The sequence below is a fragment of the Hyalella azteca genome, unplaced genomic scaffold, assembly GCF_000764305.2.
Source record: "Hyalella azteca isolate HAZT.00-mixed unplaced genomic scaffold, Hazt_2.0.2 contig13371, whole genome shotgun sequence".
In the NCBI taxonomy this organism is placed as follows: Eukaryota; Metazoa; Arthropoda; class Malacostraca; order Amphipoda; family Hyalellidae; genus Hyalella; species Hyalella azteca.
The window spans coordinates 171129-192019 of NW_025943295.1; the positions used below are offsets into that span (position 1 = coordinate 171129).

The 20891-nt window shown below is 40.1% G+C and overlaps 3 protein-coding genes across 3 annotated transcripts; 1 reads left to right on the forward strand and 2 right to left on the reverse strand.

The window, feature by feature from the left end:
* Nucleotides 1-1317: 1317 nt before the first annotated feature.
* LOC108673354 (protein DENND6A) lies at nt 1318-11273 on the forward strand. Its single transcript, XM_018161169.2, has 10 exons — nt 1318-1527; nt 1949-2029; nt 2782-3057; nt 3345-3475; nt 4023-4204; nt 4372-4481; nt 4813-4980; nt 5667-5779; nt 6878-6977; nt 7206-11273. The coding sequence occupies exons 1-10, from the start codon at nt 1333-1335 to the stop codon at nt 7860-7862; spliced, it is 2013 nt and encodes a 670-aa protein (XP_018016658.1). The 5' UTR covers nt 1318-1332; the 3' UTR covers nt 7863-11273.
* On the reverse strand, nt 11265-16041 carry LOC108673355. The gene is made up of 5 exons (XM_018161170.1): nt 15985-16041; nt 14552-14617; nt 14013-14131; nt 12482-13046; nt 11265-12189 (listed from the first exon to the last, which is right to left on the reverse strand). Exons 1-5 carry the CDS (start codon nt 15994-15996, stop codon nt 12073-12075), a joined length of 879 nt encoding a protein of 292 aa, XP_018016659.1. The 5' UTR covers nt 15997-16041; the 3' UTR covers nt 11265-12072.
* A 3110-nt stretch (nt 16042-19151) lies between these two features.
* LOC108673361 lies at nt 19152-20870 on the reverse strand. The gene is made up of 2 exons (XM_018161176.1): nt 20796-20870; nt 19152-19927 (listed from the first exon to the last, which is right to left on the reverse strand). Exons 1-2 carry the CDS (start codon nt 20802-20804, stop codon nt 19286-19288), a joined length of 651 nt encoding a protein of 216 aa, XP_018016665.1. The 5' UTR covers nt 20805-20870; the 3' UTR covers nt 19152-19285.
* Nucleotides 20871-20891: the final 21 nt, after the last annotated feature.

The following is a 20891-nucleotide window of genomic DNA, read 5'->3' on the forward strand; positions in this document are numbered from 1 at the left end:
GCTGTGATGAAGGTGCTTTCAGACATTCTGCGTGCAGTGGACCGCGGCGACATTGCGGCACTAGGCTGACAGGTCGAGTTTTACTCGACCTGTCAGCCGCTTGACACGGTTGACCACACCACTTTATTGCGTTGACTTGACGCACCATTCGGCCTGCGCGGCAGTGCTTCGGTGGTTCCAGTCCTATCTCAGCAATAGATTCCAATGCGTTCGACGCGGGAACTCTTCTTCTACCGCTACGCTCATCGTTGGTCACTTGCGGCATATCACAGGGATCAGTTCTCGGCCCGTACCTCTTCCTGTTATATACTGTCGACGTATTGTATATTATCGATTCACATAGTTTGAATCCGCATATGTTTGCCGACGACACCCAAATTTATGGCTCACGCCGCAGCTTTTCAGGATCGAATGTCTGCCTGCACGGAAGCTGTCTCAGACTGGATGCGCTCCAACCGGCTCCAGCTCAATGCATCAAAAACCAACTTTATTTGGTTTGCGACTGCTCAGCGCCACTATCAGCTTCCGGCCCTGTTCGCGTGGGCAACGAGTTCGTCATGCCTGCGTCCGCAGTTTGCAACCTCGGCATTCTGCTGGACTCGGAACTTTCAATGAACAGTCACTACCGCTTGATTTGGCGCTCTGCGATGAATACGAGTACGTAACATCAGCCGCTGTCTTTCGAGGCCGGTCCTTGGGGCCTTGTGGCACTCGTTCTGACCACTTTGGACTATGGTAATGCCTCACTTTATGGACTTCCGAACACGACACTCAAGAAACTGCGATCCGTAATCAACGCTGCTGCTCGACTCGTGTACAATAAGCGAAAATTCGACCATATGACGCCGATATTCCGCGATCTTCACTGGCTGCGCATTCAGCAGCGCACGCAGTTCAAGGTCGCTGTTCTGACGTTCCGATGCATTCACGGTCTGGCGTTTCCTTATCTCACGGAAGGTCTGCAGCCTTCCGTGAGATCTGCCTTGGTGGTTGCGTTCGTCATCAACAGCGGACCTCGTCGTACCATCAACACGTCTACCTACCGTCGGCGACACAGCGTTCCCGGTCGCCGCCGCCAGAATCTGGAACAGTCTGCCGGCTTCCGTAACTTTGGCTCCTCCGTTGCAGATGTTTCGTCGGCGCCTACGGAACTATTTCGTATAGCCTATGAATCTAGTGCTTAGTAATTTTATCCGTTCCCATCCTTTCATGTGTGTGGCCTGCCCTCGAAGTTCGTTTGAACCAGACGCCACGATAAATGCTTCGTAGTTTATTAATATTGTTACCAATATCATAGTGCGTTAAAGTATATCAAAGGCCGTGATTGTCCAGATGATCTACCCTGGTGACCGCGTGCTGACTGAGAGCGAGCGCAGCAACGTGTGCTACCTCTCGTTCCCTGACAGCAACAGCGGCGTCATGGGCAACGTTCAGTTCAGCTTCCGTATCAGGAGTTCTGCCTGCACTGCTGCTGCGCTGCCTCCTGCTCTCCTGCACTACACCACAACCTGTCCCCCTCCTGACCAGGTCAGGGCATTTTTGCTTTGTATCTAACATATGCACTGCTGGATATTTCTCAATACACTTTGGCTTATGTGTCTCTTGTACTATTTAAAATTTGAGTATTTTTTTATATACTTAATTAATGTTGACCAATTGAAACTAGGTCTTGCATTAGTTTGAGTGCCTGGGCATACCTACATCAAGTCGAAGGTTTCATCATGACCTAATTCTTCATATACCAGGAATCCTTCAATACCTACTACGCTTAATTGATTATGGAAACGCTAATATGTTTTCTATTTATGTGCGTTTCATCCTAATTTATTTGTTATTTACTCCTGTTTTTCTTCTGTTACTAATGTCTTCAGTTCATTTTTGTTGTGAGCCTTACAAAATAAATCCTACTTATGAAACAGCCCTGAAACTTGTCTTTGCCGTATTGCAGATTGACGAAGGCTACATGTATGGTTATGTTTACTTCAGACAAGTCAAGGACAAGACACTCAAGAGAGGATATTTTCAGAAGGTAAGTCTTCGCGATGCCCAAAATTTGCCACCGTGTGCATTTTTTCTTGCGTAAAATCCTCGGTTATTTGAGGTGGTGAAGTTAGGTCAGTGTTGACTTATTTAGATTTAAATAGTTTGTAAGGTGTTTAGCGATTTTTATTTATTATTGATAATTAGCCTAACCATAAAAAAAGCGGAGATGCGTGATGCTACATCGGGGCTCGAGCTTTCTTGAATTCTTCCTCTTGAGTTTGTTTTCCAGCTTCTATTGAATTTAGGTAACATCAACCCTGTTTTCTGCATTATTTCGTGACTACGCTTAATTTAAAATGCTTTCGATTTCGTCTAAATTACAATGCTTTCGGTCGTGTTCACAACAAATTCGTCATCGGAACTCATCTCAAAATTTTGAGACATTGTGCAGCTCCTGCAACTTGATCATGAATTTTTAGATCACGCAGTACGGGCACAATTTAGTCGCAGTATAACCCTATTTACAAACACATTCGACACCGCAGAATAGTAACTAGTACCGGTACGTATGATGAATTTCAATACTCATTATTTTGTCGCCTCCCGCTAGTGTCAACTATTGACGATGCACAATTTGATGAACAAATTTTGATTTGAGAATATTGCGATAACTGAGACCTTCCACCTCTTTGGTGATGTTCATCTTGACGTTCGGAGCAAGATAGCTAAATAGCTGAATCCGTAGTAAATATTTTGGCTACTAAACTAACAACTAAACTGACGATGCCGCTTGTGCAGAGCGTGGTGGTGCTGTCGGTGCTGCCACTAGTGGGGCTCTTCACGCGCGTGCTTGAGGTGCTCGCGCCCGAATACTTCGACTGTGGGGCCGCGAGTATAGAAGCGGCGTGTCATAACCTCGACCAGTGGCCGCCCCCAGTGCCAGGAGAAGCCCTGGCACTCCCCCTGCTGGGGCAGGTTCTTCACACAAGGCTTCCTTGCACCGCCGACAAGCCGGCCTTCCTGGTGGCGCCGATTTCACCGTCTCTGAATGTCCCGACTCCTAATCAAGTGCAGGTCTGGCGCGCTGATTGTTAAATTTGTTTTTTTTGTTACATTGTAGATAACATGGGCGAAAAAGATATTTCAGATACTTCGATGACCCTTATATTAAACTGCAGTCAAAATTACCTATATGTTACTTACCCGTACCGATTGCAATTCGAGCCTATTTATTTAAGTGCGTAGCAATTAATGGCAACAGGAAAAATTTTGTGATCACGTGTTCTGTTCCCTGTTCCTGAGTACATATTTACTTACGCATTGATCCATCACAAATGAGCACAGCTGGCTTGTGTTGTCAGGTGTTCCGGGTGCTGTCCGGGCTGGTGTGCCAGGTGCAGCTGCTGTGGGAGTTGGTGCTCACCGCTGAGCCCCTCGTGGTCATGGCGGCCACTCCCACGACCGCGTCCAATACTGTCCACGCGCTACGCAGGTCTCTTGCTCGCGACTAATTCACGTACCACGATTAATTTACGTGCCTGGTCATGGCTAATTCACGTGCCACGATGAATTTACGTGCCTGGTCATGACTAATTCACGTGCCACAATTAATTTACGTGCCATGTCACGCCTAATTCACGTACTACTATTAATGATGGCCAAATAAAGCTTGTCTTGACGTTTACGGTGAAAATTGGTCTCTCACTGACCAATGTTTCTTCGCAAGTTATTGTTTGCCAGGTCGTGTTTTTATTGACGGTACATCTCTTCGTTTTATTTCAGTTACAAGTGTTGGGACTTGAATTCTGATTTCACCAATGCCGCATGTGACGTGATACTAGACATTACCAGCTCTGCCTCATGTATTGTGTTGACCCACATTGATATCATTGATGTTGAATTGACTACGTTTGTTTCCTATGTCTACTATTTCCTTTACATCTTAGCAGCTGTCTTGATGACGAGTTTTCCGATCTTACACAATATTTGCTTGCATTTTGCACGAGTTATATTTTAATTCATGGATGCTGTTTGTGCAGTCTTATCGCTCCGTTGAAGTACAGCGGAGACTTCCGTCCATTCTTCACGATCCACGACTCAGAGTTCAAAGAGTACACGACCCGCACCACGGCGCCTCCCAACGTCATGCTGGGCGTCACCAACCCCTTCTTCGCCAAGACCCTGCACCACTGGCCGCACGTCGTGCGTCCGCTGGAAGAACGTCAGTGCCATGACCTCAAATATGTGCTTCTGATCTTATTTAAAGCAACTTTCAAACAGTGCTTGATTGAGCTAAATTTAATATTCATTATTAAATGTGGATCTCATTTTCAATGTTACGCAAAATTAGTGTTTTTCGCAGTTTCTCTAATATTTCTGTATGTGCAGCTTTGAATGGCAGTCCCAGCAAAAGTAAGGGCGGCAGGAAGCAGCTGCGCTGTTTAGACCACAAGCCCGGCGTCTACACTAAATTTAGACCTCACCTCCAGCCTGACAAGGTGAGGAATTCCTGTGGGAAAAGTCTGGTGGAAATTGGAATCATTCTCTTATTCAGTTTATTATTGTAATTAATATTACTCCTGCTTGTTATGTTTAATGTACTGTATCATATGATATACATACTATTATGATCTAAATTTCGTTTTCATCTATAAATTTCATTCATATATTTTAATTTTTCTGTCCAGTCATAATTCCATATTTGGCTGCTATTCAAGTTACCATTTATAACAACTCGACCGCGATAGGTTCAAGAATAGATAATCTTTTTCAGTACCAAACAAACCTACGATGGTAAATAAATCTTTGACTATTTTCTATTTTTCGCAGAGCCTGAGCAAAGTAGTGATGAGAGGCGTGCAAACAAACCGACCCATGGAGGTGCAAAGCGCGCTGCTGAGACGCCATCTCCTTGAGCTCACCCAGAGCTTCATGATCCCCTTGGAGCGCTACGTCGCGTCGCTCATGCCCCTGCACCGCAACATATCGCCTTATAAGGTCAGAATTATGAGCGTCCCTCATGCCCCTGCACCGCAACATATCGCCTTATAAGGTCAGAATTACGAGCGTCCCTCATGCCCCTGCACCGCAACATATCGCCTTATAAGGTCAGAATTACGAGCGTGCCTCATGCCCCTGCACCGCAACATATCGCCTTATAAGGTCAGAATTACGAGCGTGCCGTGGTAAGAAAACGTTGATGAACGCTTAGAACATTATGAAGCTAAGGATTACGAATTAGTGACTTTTCTCTAAAAACATTGTTTTACTGAAGTATTTTGTTGAAGGTACCAAACGATATCCTTCGTAAACGATAAATGATATCCTCCTTAAACTGCCTAATTGATGTGGAAATAATAATAATGATAGATATTAAAATAACAAACTTAACTGATTATACGTCACGTTTTTTTTACATATATTCGATGTACTTGACGCCTCGTAATAATTTTTCAAAAGAGTTTTTTTTATTTTGTATTAAAATTTCCTAACAGTCAAAAGATATACTAATAAAGATTTTTTAGTTAAGTTCAACTTGTGGATCATTGAAAGGCTCGTTCATATTTTATAACTGAAATGCCACAAATTACATATGGTATATTTTTTAAATTCACTGTTAGCGCTTTGACACCAAATCAATACTAAAGTATTCCATAATTTTCATATTAACTCTTCGTTCACAGGGAACCCCAAGCTTACGTCCGTTCAACCCCGACGAATTCCTGGCGACTCTAGAGACGGCCGGACCACAACTCACGTCCGGCATCAAAGGCGACTGGGAAGGTCTATACAGAAGGTGCGTACTGCGAAATAATATATTTATTACCTAACCTGTTTTATCATGGCGGATGTGCACTGCTCGTTGAATTGAGTTTTGCAATGTCAACGGGCTGCTGTGCTGCACAAGTTTGTCATTTTTTCGCCTTGGTGTGATGGCTGAATTTTTTCTTAATTATTAGGATTTTAAGTATTTCTAATTACGAATTGATTATTGACGTTGCTGGCATGAAAAATTTTTTTATTGGTCTACAATATGTGGACACAGTCGTGGACCGAGTTGTGAGGAGGAGCTAGCAGTGCGTTTTAGCCTTCGGGAAACTCAGTTCATTCCTCATTGTCACTGGTGAATGGCAGTTGGCAGCCATCGAAGGCGGTGCTTTCAGCTTTGCCTCGGGTTGTTGTCCCTAAACGAATTCTGGGTACCTGTTACCTTTGGGATAATAACCCTACAGTGGTCACGTGGATTACATATATATGTAGTACATATGTAATTACATATGTATGTAATTACACATGTTAGTATAGGTTGGCAGAATTTCTTCTTTCAAGCAGGTTTCATTGAAGACCAGAGAATTTGTTTTATTCGCAATTTTCTTATCAGTTTTTTCGATATATCAAACAATATTTTTAGTTTGAACTGGCAAATCGAAAATCAGGTTACCGATGGACATTTTTATTTCGTTAATGACGTTTCGAATGTTTCTATCATTCATTATCAAGTTAAAAGGCGAATTGAGTGATGGAATTAACGTCAACATAAGTACAAAATAAAGTAAATAGGATACTACTCACAAATCAAAATTGTTAAGAATAATTACAAAATTACAAAATAATTACACATGTATGTAATTACACATGTATGTAATCCACGCCTACGAAAATCGACCGTGACGAAACCGAACGAAAAGGTGATAAATTGGTTAGTTTTTGCATGCGACCACAGCAAGGTTATAGTCTTAAGGGTTAACCCATTTACTGGGTTGAATTAGCTGCTTAATCTCGTTTTAATTTGGTTGATTCGGAATTAACTTTTTAATTTTCGTTATCCATAATCTCCTCATCCAACATATTTTTTTACACATAATGCGCTCACCCTTTGTTCGCATTCTTACAGGTTTTTCCGGTGCGTGAATTTCTCAGTTTGGTTCAATGCGCGCTATAGAGAAATCAGCGAGAAGCTCACAGCTCTACACTTGCAGGCGCTCAGTGAGGCGGTTAGTTGATCAAGAAAAACTTGATGATCTTAAGAAATTTTCTCGTTTTGAATAATTGCGTATTCCGAAGCCTACAGTTCTGTAATATTATTTTTTCCTTATCGGTTTTTGCTATTGAAATACGTACAAGATTCATTAAACTTATATCTTTTGATCTACTACTTTATGTGGAACTCCTATTTAAATTTGATGGAAAAGGACAAGTTATTTACTCTAAATTAATAACAGGATTTGGAGTCGTGGATGTTGAGCCATGGGGAGGTTGAAAAGGTCGACCTCATCTTGAGAGTTCGGCACAAGCTGAGCGCGGCTCGCACCTTGGCCGCCGTGGAGGACAACACAATTACAAAACTAGAGGCACAGCTCAACACGCTTCTGTCTTCCATACCTGACGACCTCCGCAGAGTTTTGGTGGCTTCGCACTCAGACGAACGATGCAGCGAGTGCCACTCTCATTACACGGACCCATCTGATGACTGCCCTTCTCCTGAGCATCGCCAACGTGCATCTGAATACTGCGGAGCAGCTCCTGCTTTGCCCACCGAAGACGGGCTCAGCTTGACTACTGACCGAAATCCTAACCTAAACAGTGGTCGCAGGATGCTGACTGAAGAGGAGGATGCGGTTCTGCGCGCATCATTGCGCAACTGCAGCATCGAAGTGGCCGTGAAAGCCGAGGAATACATCGGCGACAGCGGCACCGATTTAAATACGACCATAAACGACGATGCCGATGAACCCAATGAATGCCTAAGTCCCGGTAAAACTAAGGCTGAAAAAGAGGCGTTTAACACAGAAGAACTTGGTAACTATCAGCGACAGTCTGAAGGAGATGCGTTGAAGACTATGTCGGCAGAAGAGAGTTCAGAATTGAGACAGTCTTGAATATAGAAATATTTCACTGTACAGTATTTTCTATTGATTAATGTACTGCTTTTTATGTTAACATTTAATGTGCAATAGCCACTTGTGTACAGTAGCTCATTGCATCACTCTGACCCCTGTCATAATAGAACATCCGTGAGACGTGTTAAACTATTGCACTTCTTACTCGATTTTCAACAATGACTTAAAACTAACGAATACGTCTATCGTATAACCGCTTTTATGTATCATCTTCCTAGATGCATTTTAAATGACAAAGTCCACATCTCTGCCAATGTATACTTTTACAAATTTTTCCAGTTTTTCTTCTTTACGGTGAACATTTTGGTATTGAAGATATAATTGGTTCCATTTACATGTTAAGTTTATATTTGAATTAATGAAGGTATTAAAAACTTGATGCTTGCATGCGATAAAATACCTTCATGCAAAACGTAGACGTGCATTTTTTAATTGAAAGTTTTCTATCTAGAATGTTATGCTCTACTTAAATTCGATCAATTTGTAGTAAGCTGCTTACTTATCTCTCCAACTCGTCTCATTACTGTTAACCTTATCATCTAAACGGACATTTCAATTCCTGACTTTTTTTTACACGAGGTTGACTAGAGATATAATAACGTCGACCAGAGATGATTTATATTGTTTTTACGTCAGCTTGCACTGCGCTGCAATAATTAAATGAGTATTGTAACGATCATCGAGGTTTTAAGCCGTATTTGTATCAACGACTCTCAATAATAATCTTAAACTCTAGAAATTAGAGCTAAAATATTTAAAATATTGAGTTGTTTACGTGCGTTTATTACTCTTGTTGCGAGGATACCAGTACTGGGCTGCCCCCTTGTAGTTTTTTATCGTCATAAGAGGTAGTTAAATCCTTGTCATTTTCCCATGCCTATTGATATTATTATACTATAGTTAGCACAGATTTTACTTATATGGGTATCAGTTAATTTCATTTTGTTATCACCGTTATGTTGTATACTTCTTATTTAAGCCTTTTGTTCTTCCCTGTTATCAGGTTAGTGGTATAATTCCTCATTTTCGTGTTTGTACTCATTCTTTTATGTCGCAATTATCTTAATTTTTTCGGAACAGCCACGAGCGCCGATGACGATATTAAGCTGATGACAGTACTTCGGTTGTCGTTTTCTGCATATATTCTCACATTAATTTTATTTAGTTATACTTGTAGTTGAAATGAACTTCATTTAATCACAAACTTCTTGGCTCCGATTGGCATGTTTATCGTTAATTTTATTAGCAATTACATTCATGTTCCAAATTCGTACTGATGGAAGTCGCGATCATCGTAGCTCAAAAGTCAACTGTATTGGAACTAGTAGTGATAGGATGTCACCACGAAATTGTGGTAAAAAAGTTACGCAGAAATATACGCGACTTTTATAACGAAACTATGCTTTGTTTCGCTCATCCGTTGCTAGTTGGTGTTAGTGTGCTTCGTTATTTACTTGTTTTACGAAAATTTTTAGACTCTGCTGTCTTTTTTGCACGATTTATCCTCGACTTTTTGCGGGTTAATATAACTTGATTCTGAAGTCGACTTTGCCGACAGTCAACGCTTTTACTAGACTGGATTATCGTCGAGTTCTGGAGGTACCACAACTCTGATTTGTTAATGGTTATCAATATCTTCATCATGACTTACTAAGATCCTGTTGTTTACTCATTTATCTTGCACTCATGCCTTCACAATTTAGAAAATATTGTGTTGCCAAAGATCTGCTTCACGTTACGTCGTAATCTTAATTTATGTAGGTGTTAAATATATACCGCGCCATTTAGAACCCTTTTGCGGGCAAGTTACCATTTACGGTCTCTACAAATATCCCAGCATGACCCCAGTTTGTATTTGAGGCTACGTTTTCATGCCTCTGCCAATTGCGAATTATGTGACCATCGTACCATAGTATGGCCCCATACCATGCCTAAAAATTAAAGGACGGGCATTCACGTGCAAGTTGTGACACGAACAACGAAATTGAAGTTTTTCCGCATTCTCTTATACGGACAGAAATAGCAATAGTTAACTTGATGAAATTGAATTGATGTTAGATAGCAACCCCTAACATTTGTATACTTGAAATTTAATCATGTAAATATCTTCCAGCGTAGGGACCGCATTTAATAAATTCTGCAACTGCGGTATACTCTACCGACATGCAAAATTTCGAAAATGCATATATTGCAATTATTCCTATTTTCTTTCTCTGGCAGAAGAAATTGAAATGTTTTCATATTTCTATGCTTACCCGCGGAAGGGTTGATACTAATCGCGTACGTACCTGAGAAGCGCTATTGGAAGCTAATGCTCGCTTTGTCAGCATATTATTTGACGTAAATTTCTTTTTAAGGCCGCGTCATTGTGTTTTTATTTTGAATTGCGTGATACCGTTCATGACAAACCGTGACAAGTGAGCTGTTGCGTTATAGACAAGTGACCTGTTGTGTGATATATCAAGTGGTATTGTAAATTGTGATGATAGAGAAAAAGGCTCAGCTATGTATTTTCGTCATTATTACCTAGGTTTAGGTTCGTTGTATCCATTCTGAACTCGGCCACTTGCTATTTCTCCTCGCATATTTTTTGAAAACGAGTTTTTTTTACTGGAGAATTATACTGTGCTTCCTTGCTTAAATTATAGCTCTAGCTCGAACTTCCATTCTTGTCGGTAACTATTCATGCTCAGGGAAAATATTTATTCCAATTTTTGCTTTGCTCACGATGTCCCATTCCTGTTTAAATTTGTGGCTACAGTGCGCTCGGAATAAGTTCTGTAATGTAGACTCGCTTGATTTGCTCGCTGTCTAGGTTCAGTAGTCTTGACTTGCCACTTGTGAATCTCTTGCCTGGTATTGTATAGGATTACTAGTTGTAACGTCCAGAATTGGCTGGAAATTGTCGGTCATGCCGTGGAAATGATCTTGATGCTCCTCGGGCGTAGAGGTTTCATTAGTCTGCTGACCAATATGTACTACGACTTGGATATATTTAAAATTTGCGAATTACAAATATTAGTTTATTTTGTATGTAAAATAATTGCTACTTGTTTCAATGTGCGAGCATTTGAAAGATAGAAACGTGTATTAAACATCGGGACGATCTTATTTACTTGTATCGGCGATAGACGTTCGGGATTTAGTTAAGTATGTGTCCTATACCCGTATAATTTACCAACTTAAGTGTTCAGTTTAGTTTAGCAATGTCCATTTTATCTTCCATTAATTTATTGGTTGAAACATATATTTTAAAAGTAATGGTCAGAGACATTCGTGTTGGCTGGGACGTTCTCTTCTTAATCATAATAAGAGTGTATCTACGTTGCTCAGCGGCGATTACTTGAAGGCTTATTATTCATAAGGAAATCAATACAACTATTTTTGATACCTCGGCTGTTTTATTTCATTATACGAGTTCTTCAATTCGCTTGAATTTCCAGTTATGGATGAGCGTAACGAGGTGCGTTTATGCTAATGTGGTTTCCTGTCATCTGCTTTAACCCAAAGATGATTATAAGTAAGAAGTATAATTCTCAGGCGCTGTGAAAACTTTTTAATCGATTTGATTACTAAATGTGGTTAAAGCTATATTGTAGCAGGATTTGGTAGTTGTACTTCCGTAATCTCTTAAGATTTAGTTTCCTTCTCTCGATCGCCAAGTTTCATGACCTGATGTGTCACAAAATCAAGCATTGCTTAATTTTTTGGTCTGATATACTTATCCTCTTATGAACGCTTCTTTATAAGAAAATCTTCACTCAAATAATATCTTCGCTCTGCACGTGTGAATGATTTGACTCGTTTGATGCTGAGCCCTTCTGAATCCTTCCAATATTAATGTCCTGATGGTTCAATATATTAAACCCTCCATCGTTCCAGCAATGAAAATGCCCCAAGTGCTGGACAAATCAGGGTTCTTAACGATAATTTCCGATTAATTGAAATGATGTGGTATTTTTCAATCCAACTCTGTGTTCGAAACAATCAGTCATGACTTGGAATGTCCGCTGAAAAGTGAAACAATCGCGAGATTGTTGATCTAGTAATGATTACTGCATAATTTTGAATGAAAATCTTTTTATACGGACATGTATTGCTCCAAATTACGTAATGCCCTTGTGTGAGTATGCCTTCAGTGAGAGCTAGCTCTCTAAAAAGAGGAATTATTCGCGTCAGTAATGTAAATTTAGGTGCGTCCAGCCACGAAGGTCGGTCTGTTGCGCCGAGAGAAGCGCGACACCACCTCCAGCGGTGGCAGGCGGTGACTGGGGACTGCGTCGCTGCGGCCCACCGCCAACGGCTCCTTCAAGGTTCAATAGGTTCATGTTAATTTTGTCAGGGTGTATTTGTCCGAGATTAAATTGGAGAAATTGGTCTGGAAATATAAGTAGTTGTTAATAATGGTGGTTGATCTTCAATACGCCGAAGAAATATGTTATACTCATTTCAATCATAAATGACGAGTGTAATTCCCATTTCCTTCAGTCAGGCTTAGGTATTAGACAATCTCAAAATTTATTAACGTCAACCCTAAATTCAGAAGAAAATTATATTTTAGTCTCCATAGTCACTTTCCATCGTGGAAGATAACTTACCTGAACGTTGGCCTGCTGGACGCCGATGACCTGCCGAGGTTCGACTCTGACGAGACCGCCGCCATAAGCGAAGCCTGCCGGGAAGTCGTAGTTGTAACTCAGAGGGTTGAAGTAGTACGGAGCGTCGTTCTGTTCTGTTTCATCTATGGTGTTGTATTGAATAAAGTCATTCACTGTTCGCTGAATGTTTGTGGCCGGCGAATAGACGACATTCGTGTTCCTGAGAGACGCAAGTTGTTGCTGTTGTTCTTCAATGATTCGTTGCTGCTGTTTCAAAAGATCATTTTGCTGTTGGAAGACAGTCTGTTGCTGGTAGTAGTGTCTTAGCAATGGCTGAGTGTTGATGTGCGCGATATCAACGGTGTTGAAACGTTTTGAAGGATTTATTGATGAATCGACAACTTCATTTGCAGCGCCCTCCACAGGCGCCGTGAGGGCAGGGGCTCCCACGATGGCCGCTGCCGGAGTGTCAGGAGAGATTGGCAGATCGTTGCCGAGAATGCGGAAACCTTTCGAGTCTGCCACGTACGAGCGGACTATCTGCTTCCCGTTAGGATCGAAATATCTGCAAAAGAATTAATTCGAGGTTTCATAAATATTGAATTTTTATAACGCGCAATGCCAAAACTTGATTGACGAGAATGTGGAATGAAGAGCGCGAGGTCGCTGAAAATTCATTACAACTGAAATGATTTCATAATGGTGGCATCGAGCCGTTTCCTGAATGGGTTTGGTGCGCTTATTTAATTTACCCTTCAATATTGGCGTGTTGGCCAATTTTTTTTATTACGAATTACAATAGGATTTATCGTTTCATAAAGGCGTTACGCACTTCATTCAGTGGTCGAATTAATATTTTAGATTATTGTTCTCGCTTTGCGCAATTCTCTCATAATTCTTTTCAAGAATTTTGTCGCTCAGAATCGCAATAATAAATGTCTCATATCGTGAAATCGAGTTAGTTAAGTGGCCAAATGTTTACTAGTGCTTCAGCTATTTAGCTATCTCGCATCGAAAGTCAAGATGAACGTCACCAAAGAGGTGGAAGGTCTCAATTATCGAAAGAGTCTCAAATCACACGTTGTTCATCACCCACAAGGGGGCAGAAGGTCTCAATAATATTATTGTCCAGCCCGCTGAAGCTGGCTGGAAGGAAGCAGCGTTAGCATCTCAATGAGATGAAGTGACAAGGAGGGACAGGTGAAAATCAACAGAAAGGACGACACTCGAACAAGAGGTCGCTTACACGGAACATCGGCCGCCCGCACGAGAGAGACAGAGAAGGGAAATGTAAGGAATCTTACCTATATAATAACTTAACCCCACAACTGAAACCCGCAGTCAGACACCGCGAGCTTAGCGGTGGGGAGCTCAGGAACAATCGCCCTAGGAGCGCGAAATTCCATAGGACTTCTGACGAGCACAGACACGCTTCAGAAGTCCCCCCTGAGGGGCGCGTGAAATCAAAAAAATGTCTTTACGATTAGGAGGCGATTTTTACCTGTACTTACTGTACGATTTTTTACTTTACCTGTAGGAGCCCACAACCGACCCGTCCGGTCGCTTCACTTCGACTTTAGCGACGCCGTCGCCGGTGTTGTAGCCGTAGTTGTAGGAGCCAGAGCTGCCGCGATGATACTGGCCCCGACCCTTTGTTTGTAAACCATTAAATTATTTCTTTAGTGGAAAATGTTATGTCAGTTTTTGCTAGTGAATGTGTCGATTTAAATTTTTTTACATTCTCATTACCTTCCAAGCAACTATTATTCTACGAAGCAATTATCGTAGCGTCTGGTTCAAACGAACTTCGAGGACACGTTACACATAAGTTTAATAGCAAGCGAAAATTAAATAAGTTGCAGACATGTGCTTCTACCATTATAATTATTGATATAATTTTACACAAATTTCAGAGCCTTTAGTGCCATTTTTTAAATAAATATTTTATAAGTAAATTTTGTGAGTGCTATCGAGAGACCTTTCTCAAAAGAATACTTAATTCTCATAGAAAATTTCTAATATGTTAATGATGAACCGGCCTACGCTGATAAAAATTTCACTAAAGTTTACCGCTGGTGCAGAGACGTAAAGTTGCGCTCCGCTCGCCACCGCTACCGCGGCCATTATCATCAAAGTCTGGCGGGTAGAAGAATAATAGGAGAAATGAATATAAAGTGCTGACTAGTGCTAAAGAAAATAAGTTGTATAACCAAGCAGCAGGGGCCAAAGCAAATAATTTGTTCGTATGGTTTAGAAGCCGATAGCAACTGTCATTCAAAGAGCAATCTTAAAGCATCAACAGCAGCTTACCATGAGGTTGCTCATGTACGTTGGGCTAAGCGTAACACAGTTCATATATCGTCCATACATTTACAGGTAAATATTGCTAGTAGTACAAGTGTCTGCTCTAGAAGGCATTGTTCCAAATTTGAAACGTAAATCTGACTAATGTTAGGCTTCCATTAAAACTCGAATTTCAGTTGCAATTTTCATTCAGACAAATATACATCATTGGTAATTTGAAGTTTTCCAATAATTTTCGACTGTTATTAGAAATTCTAATAAAAAGTCATATCACTAAGCCGGGTAAATCATATTAGCTCACGCAAACGAATCATCACATGTATATTCAAATAAAAGTTTCAAATGAAAAAAATCCAGAAAAAAAAGTAATCATGTAAGTTGCAAATAACTGATAAGTTGTAAGTACCGTACACCAATTGTCGCCAAAATAAGCTGTGCGAAATTAACGGAATCGCGATCAATCAAAGGCGATGGTCATTTGCGAGGATATCGTTCAGTGTTTAAATGAGCCATTAATACGTTTTGTTGAATGGCTTGCGTTTAATTGGATTTATACAATTATTTTTTCGAAATTAACACCCTCTGTTTCAGAATTGATAACGGCCCTTAAGTGCCTAAGTTTCCAATGAAAACAAAAATGAACGGTGATCGTCGAAAAAGTTTGACTAAACAATTTGTTGAATGAAGCCAGGTATTCTTATCGATTTGTGGAGTTTTTATTATTTCATGGCGTTGTGTCCTTTTAATGGATAACAAATAAATACTGGGGAACTTGGGCTGCTCAACAGACGATGAAGGAAACCTTAGCTATATCTTAATTCGCGATGACCATGTCGGCGATGAAGGAGCTGATATTTGTAGCTTATGGACCTCGTAATGTAATTTCCAAACAGGCCTAGAATTTTATTGCAAATATTATCACTTTTTTCAGTAACACCAGACCGCAAATTTCTCAATGGATAGTTGATCAAATTTTAGGATTACAGTTAGCGTCCATAATTACGATGGAAAAGGCGAGCTCCGAGACTGGATTGATATTCTTCCATATACTTCATGTGAATTATTAAATGTAGCAAAAAGAACATGATAAAAACATGGTATAAATTCCCAGTCTCATTTTACAATTGAAAAAATCCCTATATAAAAGTTTCATAGACACACTGACGATGAAATGACTATTTCAGGCTAGGATAACTCACACAAGTCCACATGACGGCAGTGCCTCGGCTACAATGATCCTCCTCGGTGCAGCTCCCGGGAACACCGTCGGCGGCACCCACACACGACCTTGTTCAGCGCTCCCATCACCATCGGTTAACCTAACTACGCCTTCTGCATCTTATGAATGTTCTATAGAAAATGATACACAATGCTATTTTAAATGAGTCTATAGGTTAGGTATCTAATATTCATTGTAAAAAAGTTATGTTTCTTGAAGGAAATGTTTTAATGTCGATAGATTAAACAGAAATGGGTTGTTTGAATAAAAACTATTTAGCATTAAAAAACCAGGGCGTGGGCCGTAGATACGGCGCATAAAAGGACACAAGCTGCTGCCATGTAGGTATCGGCGCACAAACTTGTCTCACAAAGACGTTCCTCATACCAGAGGAACTGAAGATCTTTGATTGCTTTGGTTTCACTGGTTTGAACACACGAATAAATTCATGCAAGTTTTCCCTCTGTATCTTACACTCCGTTTTTCGTTTTTCTGTTAAGTATTTTAAATCAAATTTAAGTTCTTCCATAATATATAGCGAATTTATTTGAAAGGATTAATCGACTTCAAGTTAGAAAAGTCAAATAAAATTTTTTTTTTATATAGAGCTCGAATCTAGTATGTTTGAGGTTAATATCATGAAGCCATTTCAGAGTCTGCCGCTGGGTGAAGCATGCATTATTCCACACTTGGAAGAATAATACTTGGCATATTGGAATTCCAACTTCGAATGAATCTTGGCATACCTGGAATTACAAATTGATTGACCCTTAGGAGCAATGATCTGTATAAGTTGACAAAACTTTGGACAGTCAAAAACTTTGAACTTCAGGTATGAAATCTTGGCCAACTCATTTATTTTATTGAACGTTAATAACGATGTTTAGTTTCTCGGAATAGCTAAGTTAAATTTATGATGGCCGCCGAACAATTAAAATTAGTCGTAATCAGTGAAGTGGAGCATCATGTGAGCATCACAGAATATTACAACTGTCACGATAATTTAAATCTACATTAGGTCATTCCAATAGATTACTGCCCAACAGCGCCCGATGCCATACTCTGAAAAATCATAACATCCTAATTCAATATTTTACAAGATTTAGAATTACATAGATTCGGAATTTCTAGCGATCGCTTCCGATGCAGGAACGATCGAAGTTATTTTAAATAGTTCATTTAATCCAGGATGAACTAAAATTTACACATTATGAACTGTGTTCGCCAAGCCACACTCAGAAAAATGTATGGTTCACATTGTCCGAATAGTGACACATTTCAATGATACGCCCTCTCTCCGCGGTAAACGGGTTAGAATGACCCACTTAAGGGCAAAAAAGTGCGTCGCTATTGCGTCTTTGTTGGAGGATAAGAAAATAATATCATCTACTTTGAATAGATTGATTAAAGAAATAATTATCCGTATGAGTTTTCCTCACAATGAGCAACAATGTGATCACAGTTAAAAATGTTCCTACTTTTCATACATGCATTAGTTTGTTGCAGGATCGTGAAACATTCTCATTAGAATGATTAAACTGTTAATTTTGGAAAATCTTTTACATGGATGACATATGCAGATTGACCAGGCGTTGCTTAGGGTGGAGAATCCTTGGAGTTTGAGAATCCACTTCTCCTCTTATGCTTTTCCTAAGCCCATTAGTACGTTTATGTCTCGAGCAGCGTTTAATGAAGAAAATTGGTGGGTATAATTTAGCTAATTATCTTCTTACTAATAGAATATTGTATAGAGTTAAAACATATTTATGTGAATGTAAGATCCGGACATTCTGTCTCTAACACTAGTTAAGTTTAGCCAATCATCTTCTGGGTGACTAGAATATATTAATCTACATTTGTGCATATGTATAAAAGCCGATAAATGTATCCGAACACGAGTTCATTTTAGCTAATTATCTTCATTGCTGATCAGTAATGCTATATAGATAATCAACAACTGTGAGAATATAAGAGTCGAAACATTTCGCATTATCTCGCCGTGTCGTTCATTCATCCTGTGTTCATAACCTTATTATTCTTCTCATATATTGTATTGTAGCTTCAATGCTAAGCTTATATACTTAAATTTAGATGATGATTCAATTTAATTTTTTCTACAGATAAAGATTTTCATATGATTTAAAATAAAATGTTAACGAAATGGTAAAATTCTACGTATAAATTTCAAATAGAATCGAACAGCAATTCTTCAAGACTCAACTTAATTGTATTACATTACAATTATTTTCAACTATAGATTCTGCAGTGAAAATGCAACGTGCAACATGCAGCGTAAGGAGTCAAAGAGATTTCGTGAATTTCTTTCAATGCGATTGCTGTATTTTGTTCTTTGATGCGAGTGGTGTTTTGTCTTGTCTATCAAATAACTAAGTATATATCAAATAAAGTATAAATATCATATTAATATCTCCACTTGTATAATTTCACTAAGAAGTGGGTCCAAAGACCCACTTTAAGAAGTTCAAAGTCAGAAGTGGGTGCCTAGACTGATTAAAACAAAGGTTGTAAAATCAGAAGACTAGTGTTAATCCTCCAAAATTTTACGTTTTTCTACATAATTATCAATTTTTTGAGTAGGTTGTAAAGATGAAAATGACTACCTCATAAGAAGATATACCAAGTAAAATATCGATGAATAAGAAATTCGTTGCTGATTATATTAGCATCATCAAATACTTAGCTTCCACTACACTTTCACCATAACATAACATAGTAACATAACATAACATAGTGATGTCGGCTCTGAAGTGTAGGCCTGATGTGGCCTGTCGCCGATTCTTTTCCATTTCGTGCCTTGTTCATAGATCTAAACTCGTGTCATTTGACCGGATCTTTTCATGACTGGCGATAGTTTGAAGAAGCTACCAGACTTCCACCGGGTTCGATAAACTAGCCGTTTTTCTCACTATTCGCACAATTTTGATTGAACTGCACTAACATTGAACCTTCCACTGAAATCGTTTCGGTACAAAATTCGCGAGATAAGTCAAACCGGCATAGTAAGAAGTGAGAAAGTTGGGACCCGCAAACACTACGTGCGTCCCCGATCACTGCCAGAACTCAACTCAAAGGAAACTCACCATAAAAGGAAAAATATCAGAGCAGAATTGGATATGAAAATAGATAGCAGGTATATTATTTATTAGAAGAAATGACGCAGTGTTGTCAGATCTAGACATTCGCGATGGGTTAATTTTGTCAGGATGAGAAGGCGATGATGAGACGATCGATGGGCTGACAAGTTAGAGGATGGTAGGATTTTAAGCATCAATGACTTCCGGGACCTTTCCGGCAGTTTCTGATTTGTTTTTGATGTACTGCGCAGGAGACACAGCGAATTGTACTGGTGCGCCAACGATATGCACGGGAGAAGCTCCTCCTGTTACGTATTTCACTGGGGCAGCGCCTCCGGTAATGTAATGCACCGGGGTAGCACCTCCAGAAACGTACTGCACTGGAGCTGATGCTGCAACGTACTGAGCTGGGGCAAATCCAGCGATGTACTGCACAGGTGCAGCTTGCTGGACGTACTGTACTGGGGTGGACACTTGAGACGTCACGACCTGTTGTCCTGCGGTGTACTGGATTGCAGGAATGGAGTGCTGGGTTCGGACCACGCCATATTGAGGGATTTGATGCTTCACGTACGAGGTGTGGGTCTGGACTATCGGTTCTCCCTGGTGGTAGGTCACTCCGACAGGCACTGTTTTCTGCTCAATTATCGGGGTCTTCACGCCATAAGCATGGGCTTCGTGGGTGGAGTACGCAAAGTTGCCGCCGAGTCTGTGGCTCTGGATGATGGCCGAGTCTTCTTTCGGAACCCGGACGACCGTGGCGGCAAATTCATTCTTGTCTGCCTGTACGGCAGCACAGCTGGCGAGAGCTACCAAGATGACGGCCACCTGAGTATATACGATCAAGTCATTATTTTGTTAAGTGATTAAATATATTTTAATATTGCTATTGTAAAAGGAGCAAACGATTGCCTTATAAGTATACAATTTGTGTTAGTAGATAGGATATTTGTGGTAAATGTACATTTAAAACACAATCCCCTAAGTGAAACACGGGCAAGGAAAAAATAAAAATGAAGATAAACTATGTCCTTGATAACTTTTAGAAGCACATGATATAATCAACAGTGGAAATTCAAATTTGAAGTTTGAGAAGTAAGAGAGCATAATATTCAAAATATTGAATGTTGGGTGTGATTGATGAAAGAAACACAAAATAATACAACTAGCTATTCAGCTGGAAAGCTTGACGCAATAATTATGAACCTTCTGTGGTATTGGAAATTTTCAAGGCAAAATCTGTCAATGCCCACGTATTCGGCACATCGCCATCGGAAATATTTGTTTTGTATCTTAAGCCGAAATAAATGGATCCCAAGCTTTTGTAGACGTGCATTGTATTTGATTCGGCTATGAAAGTCCCTTATGGTTTGCTTTAATCTATTCACTTCCAAGTATTATTTTATTCCTATTGCTTAATTTCTTATTGTCCCATTAGTTCTTATTGCCAATTTCATAAAGATATTCACATAAAATGTGGTATTCACCATCGGCCACCTTTCACGACAACGAGTTAAACAGACGAGTGAAATATTTTAATTTAAACAATTCAACTTCACAAACGTTGGTGCCCTAGGCAATTCAGGTCAATAAAAATACGGTCTGCCGTTTAAATCCACAAATAAGACATTTTGCAATGTTATACCGGAAATTTTAGCATGATTTTTTTTCTGTATGCCACAGTTTTGTCACTCACAGTGTTCATGGTGGAGGTGTTGGGAGTGTTGAGCCGCGGATGCGCCGGCGATGTCTTATATGAGGAGGGGTGCGGCGCCGGGCGTGGCTACGGCCG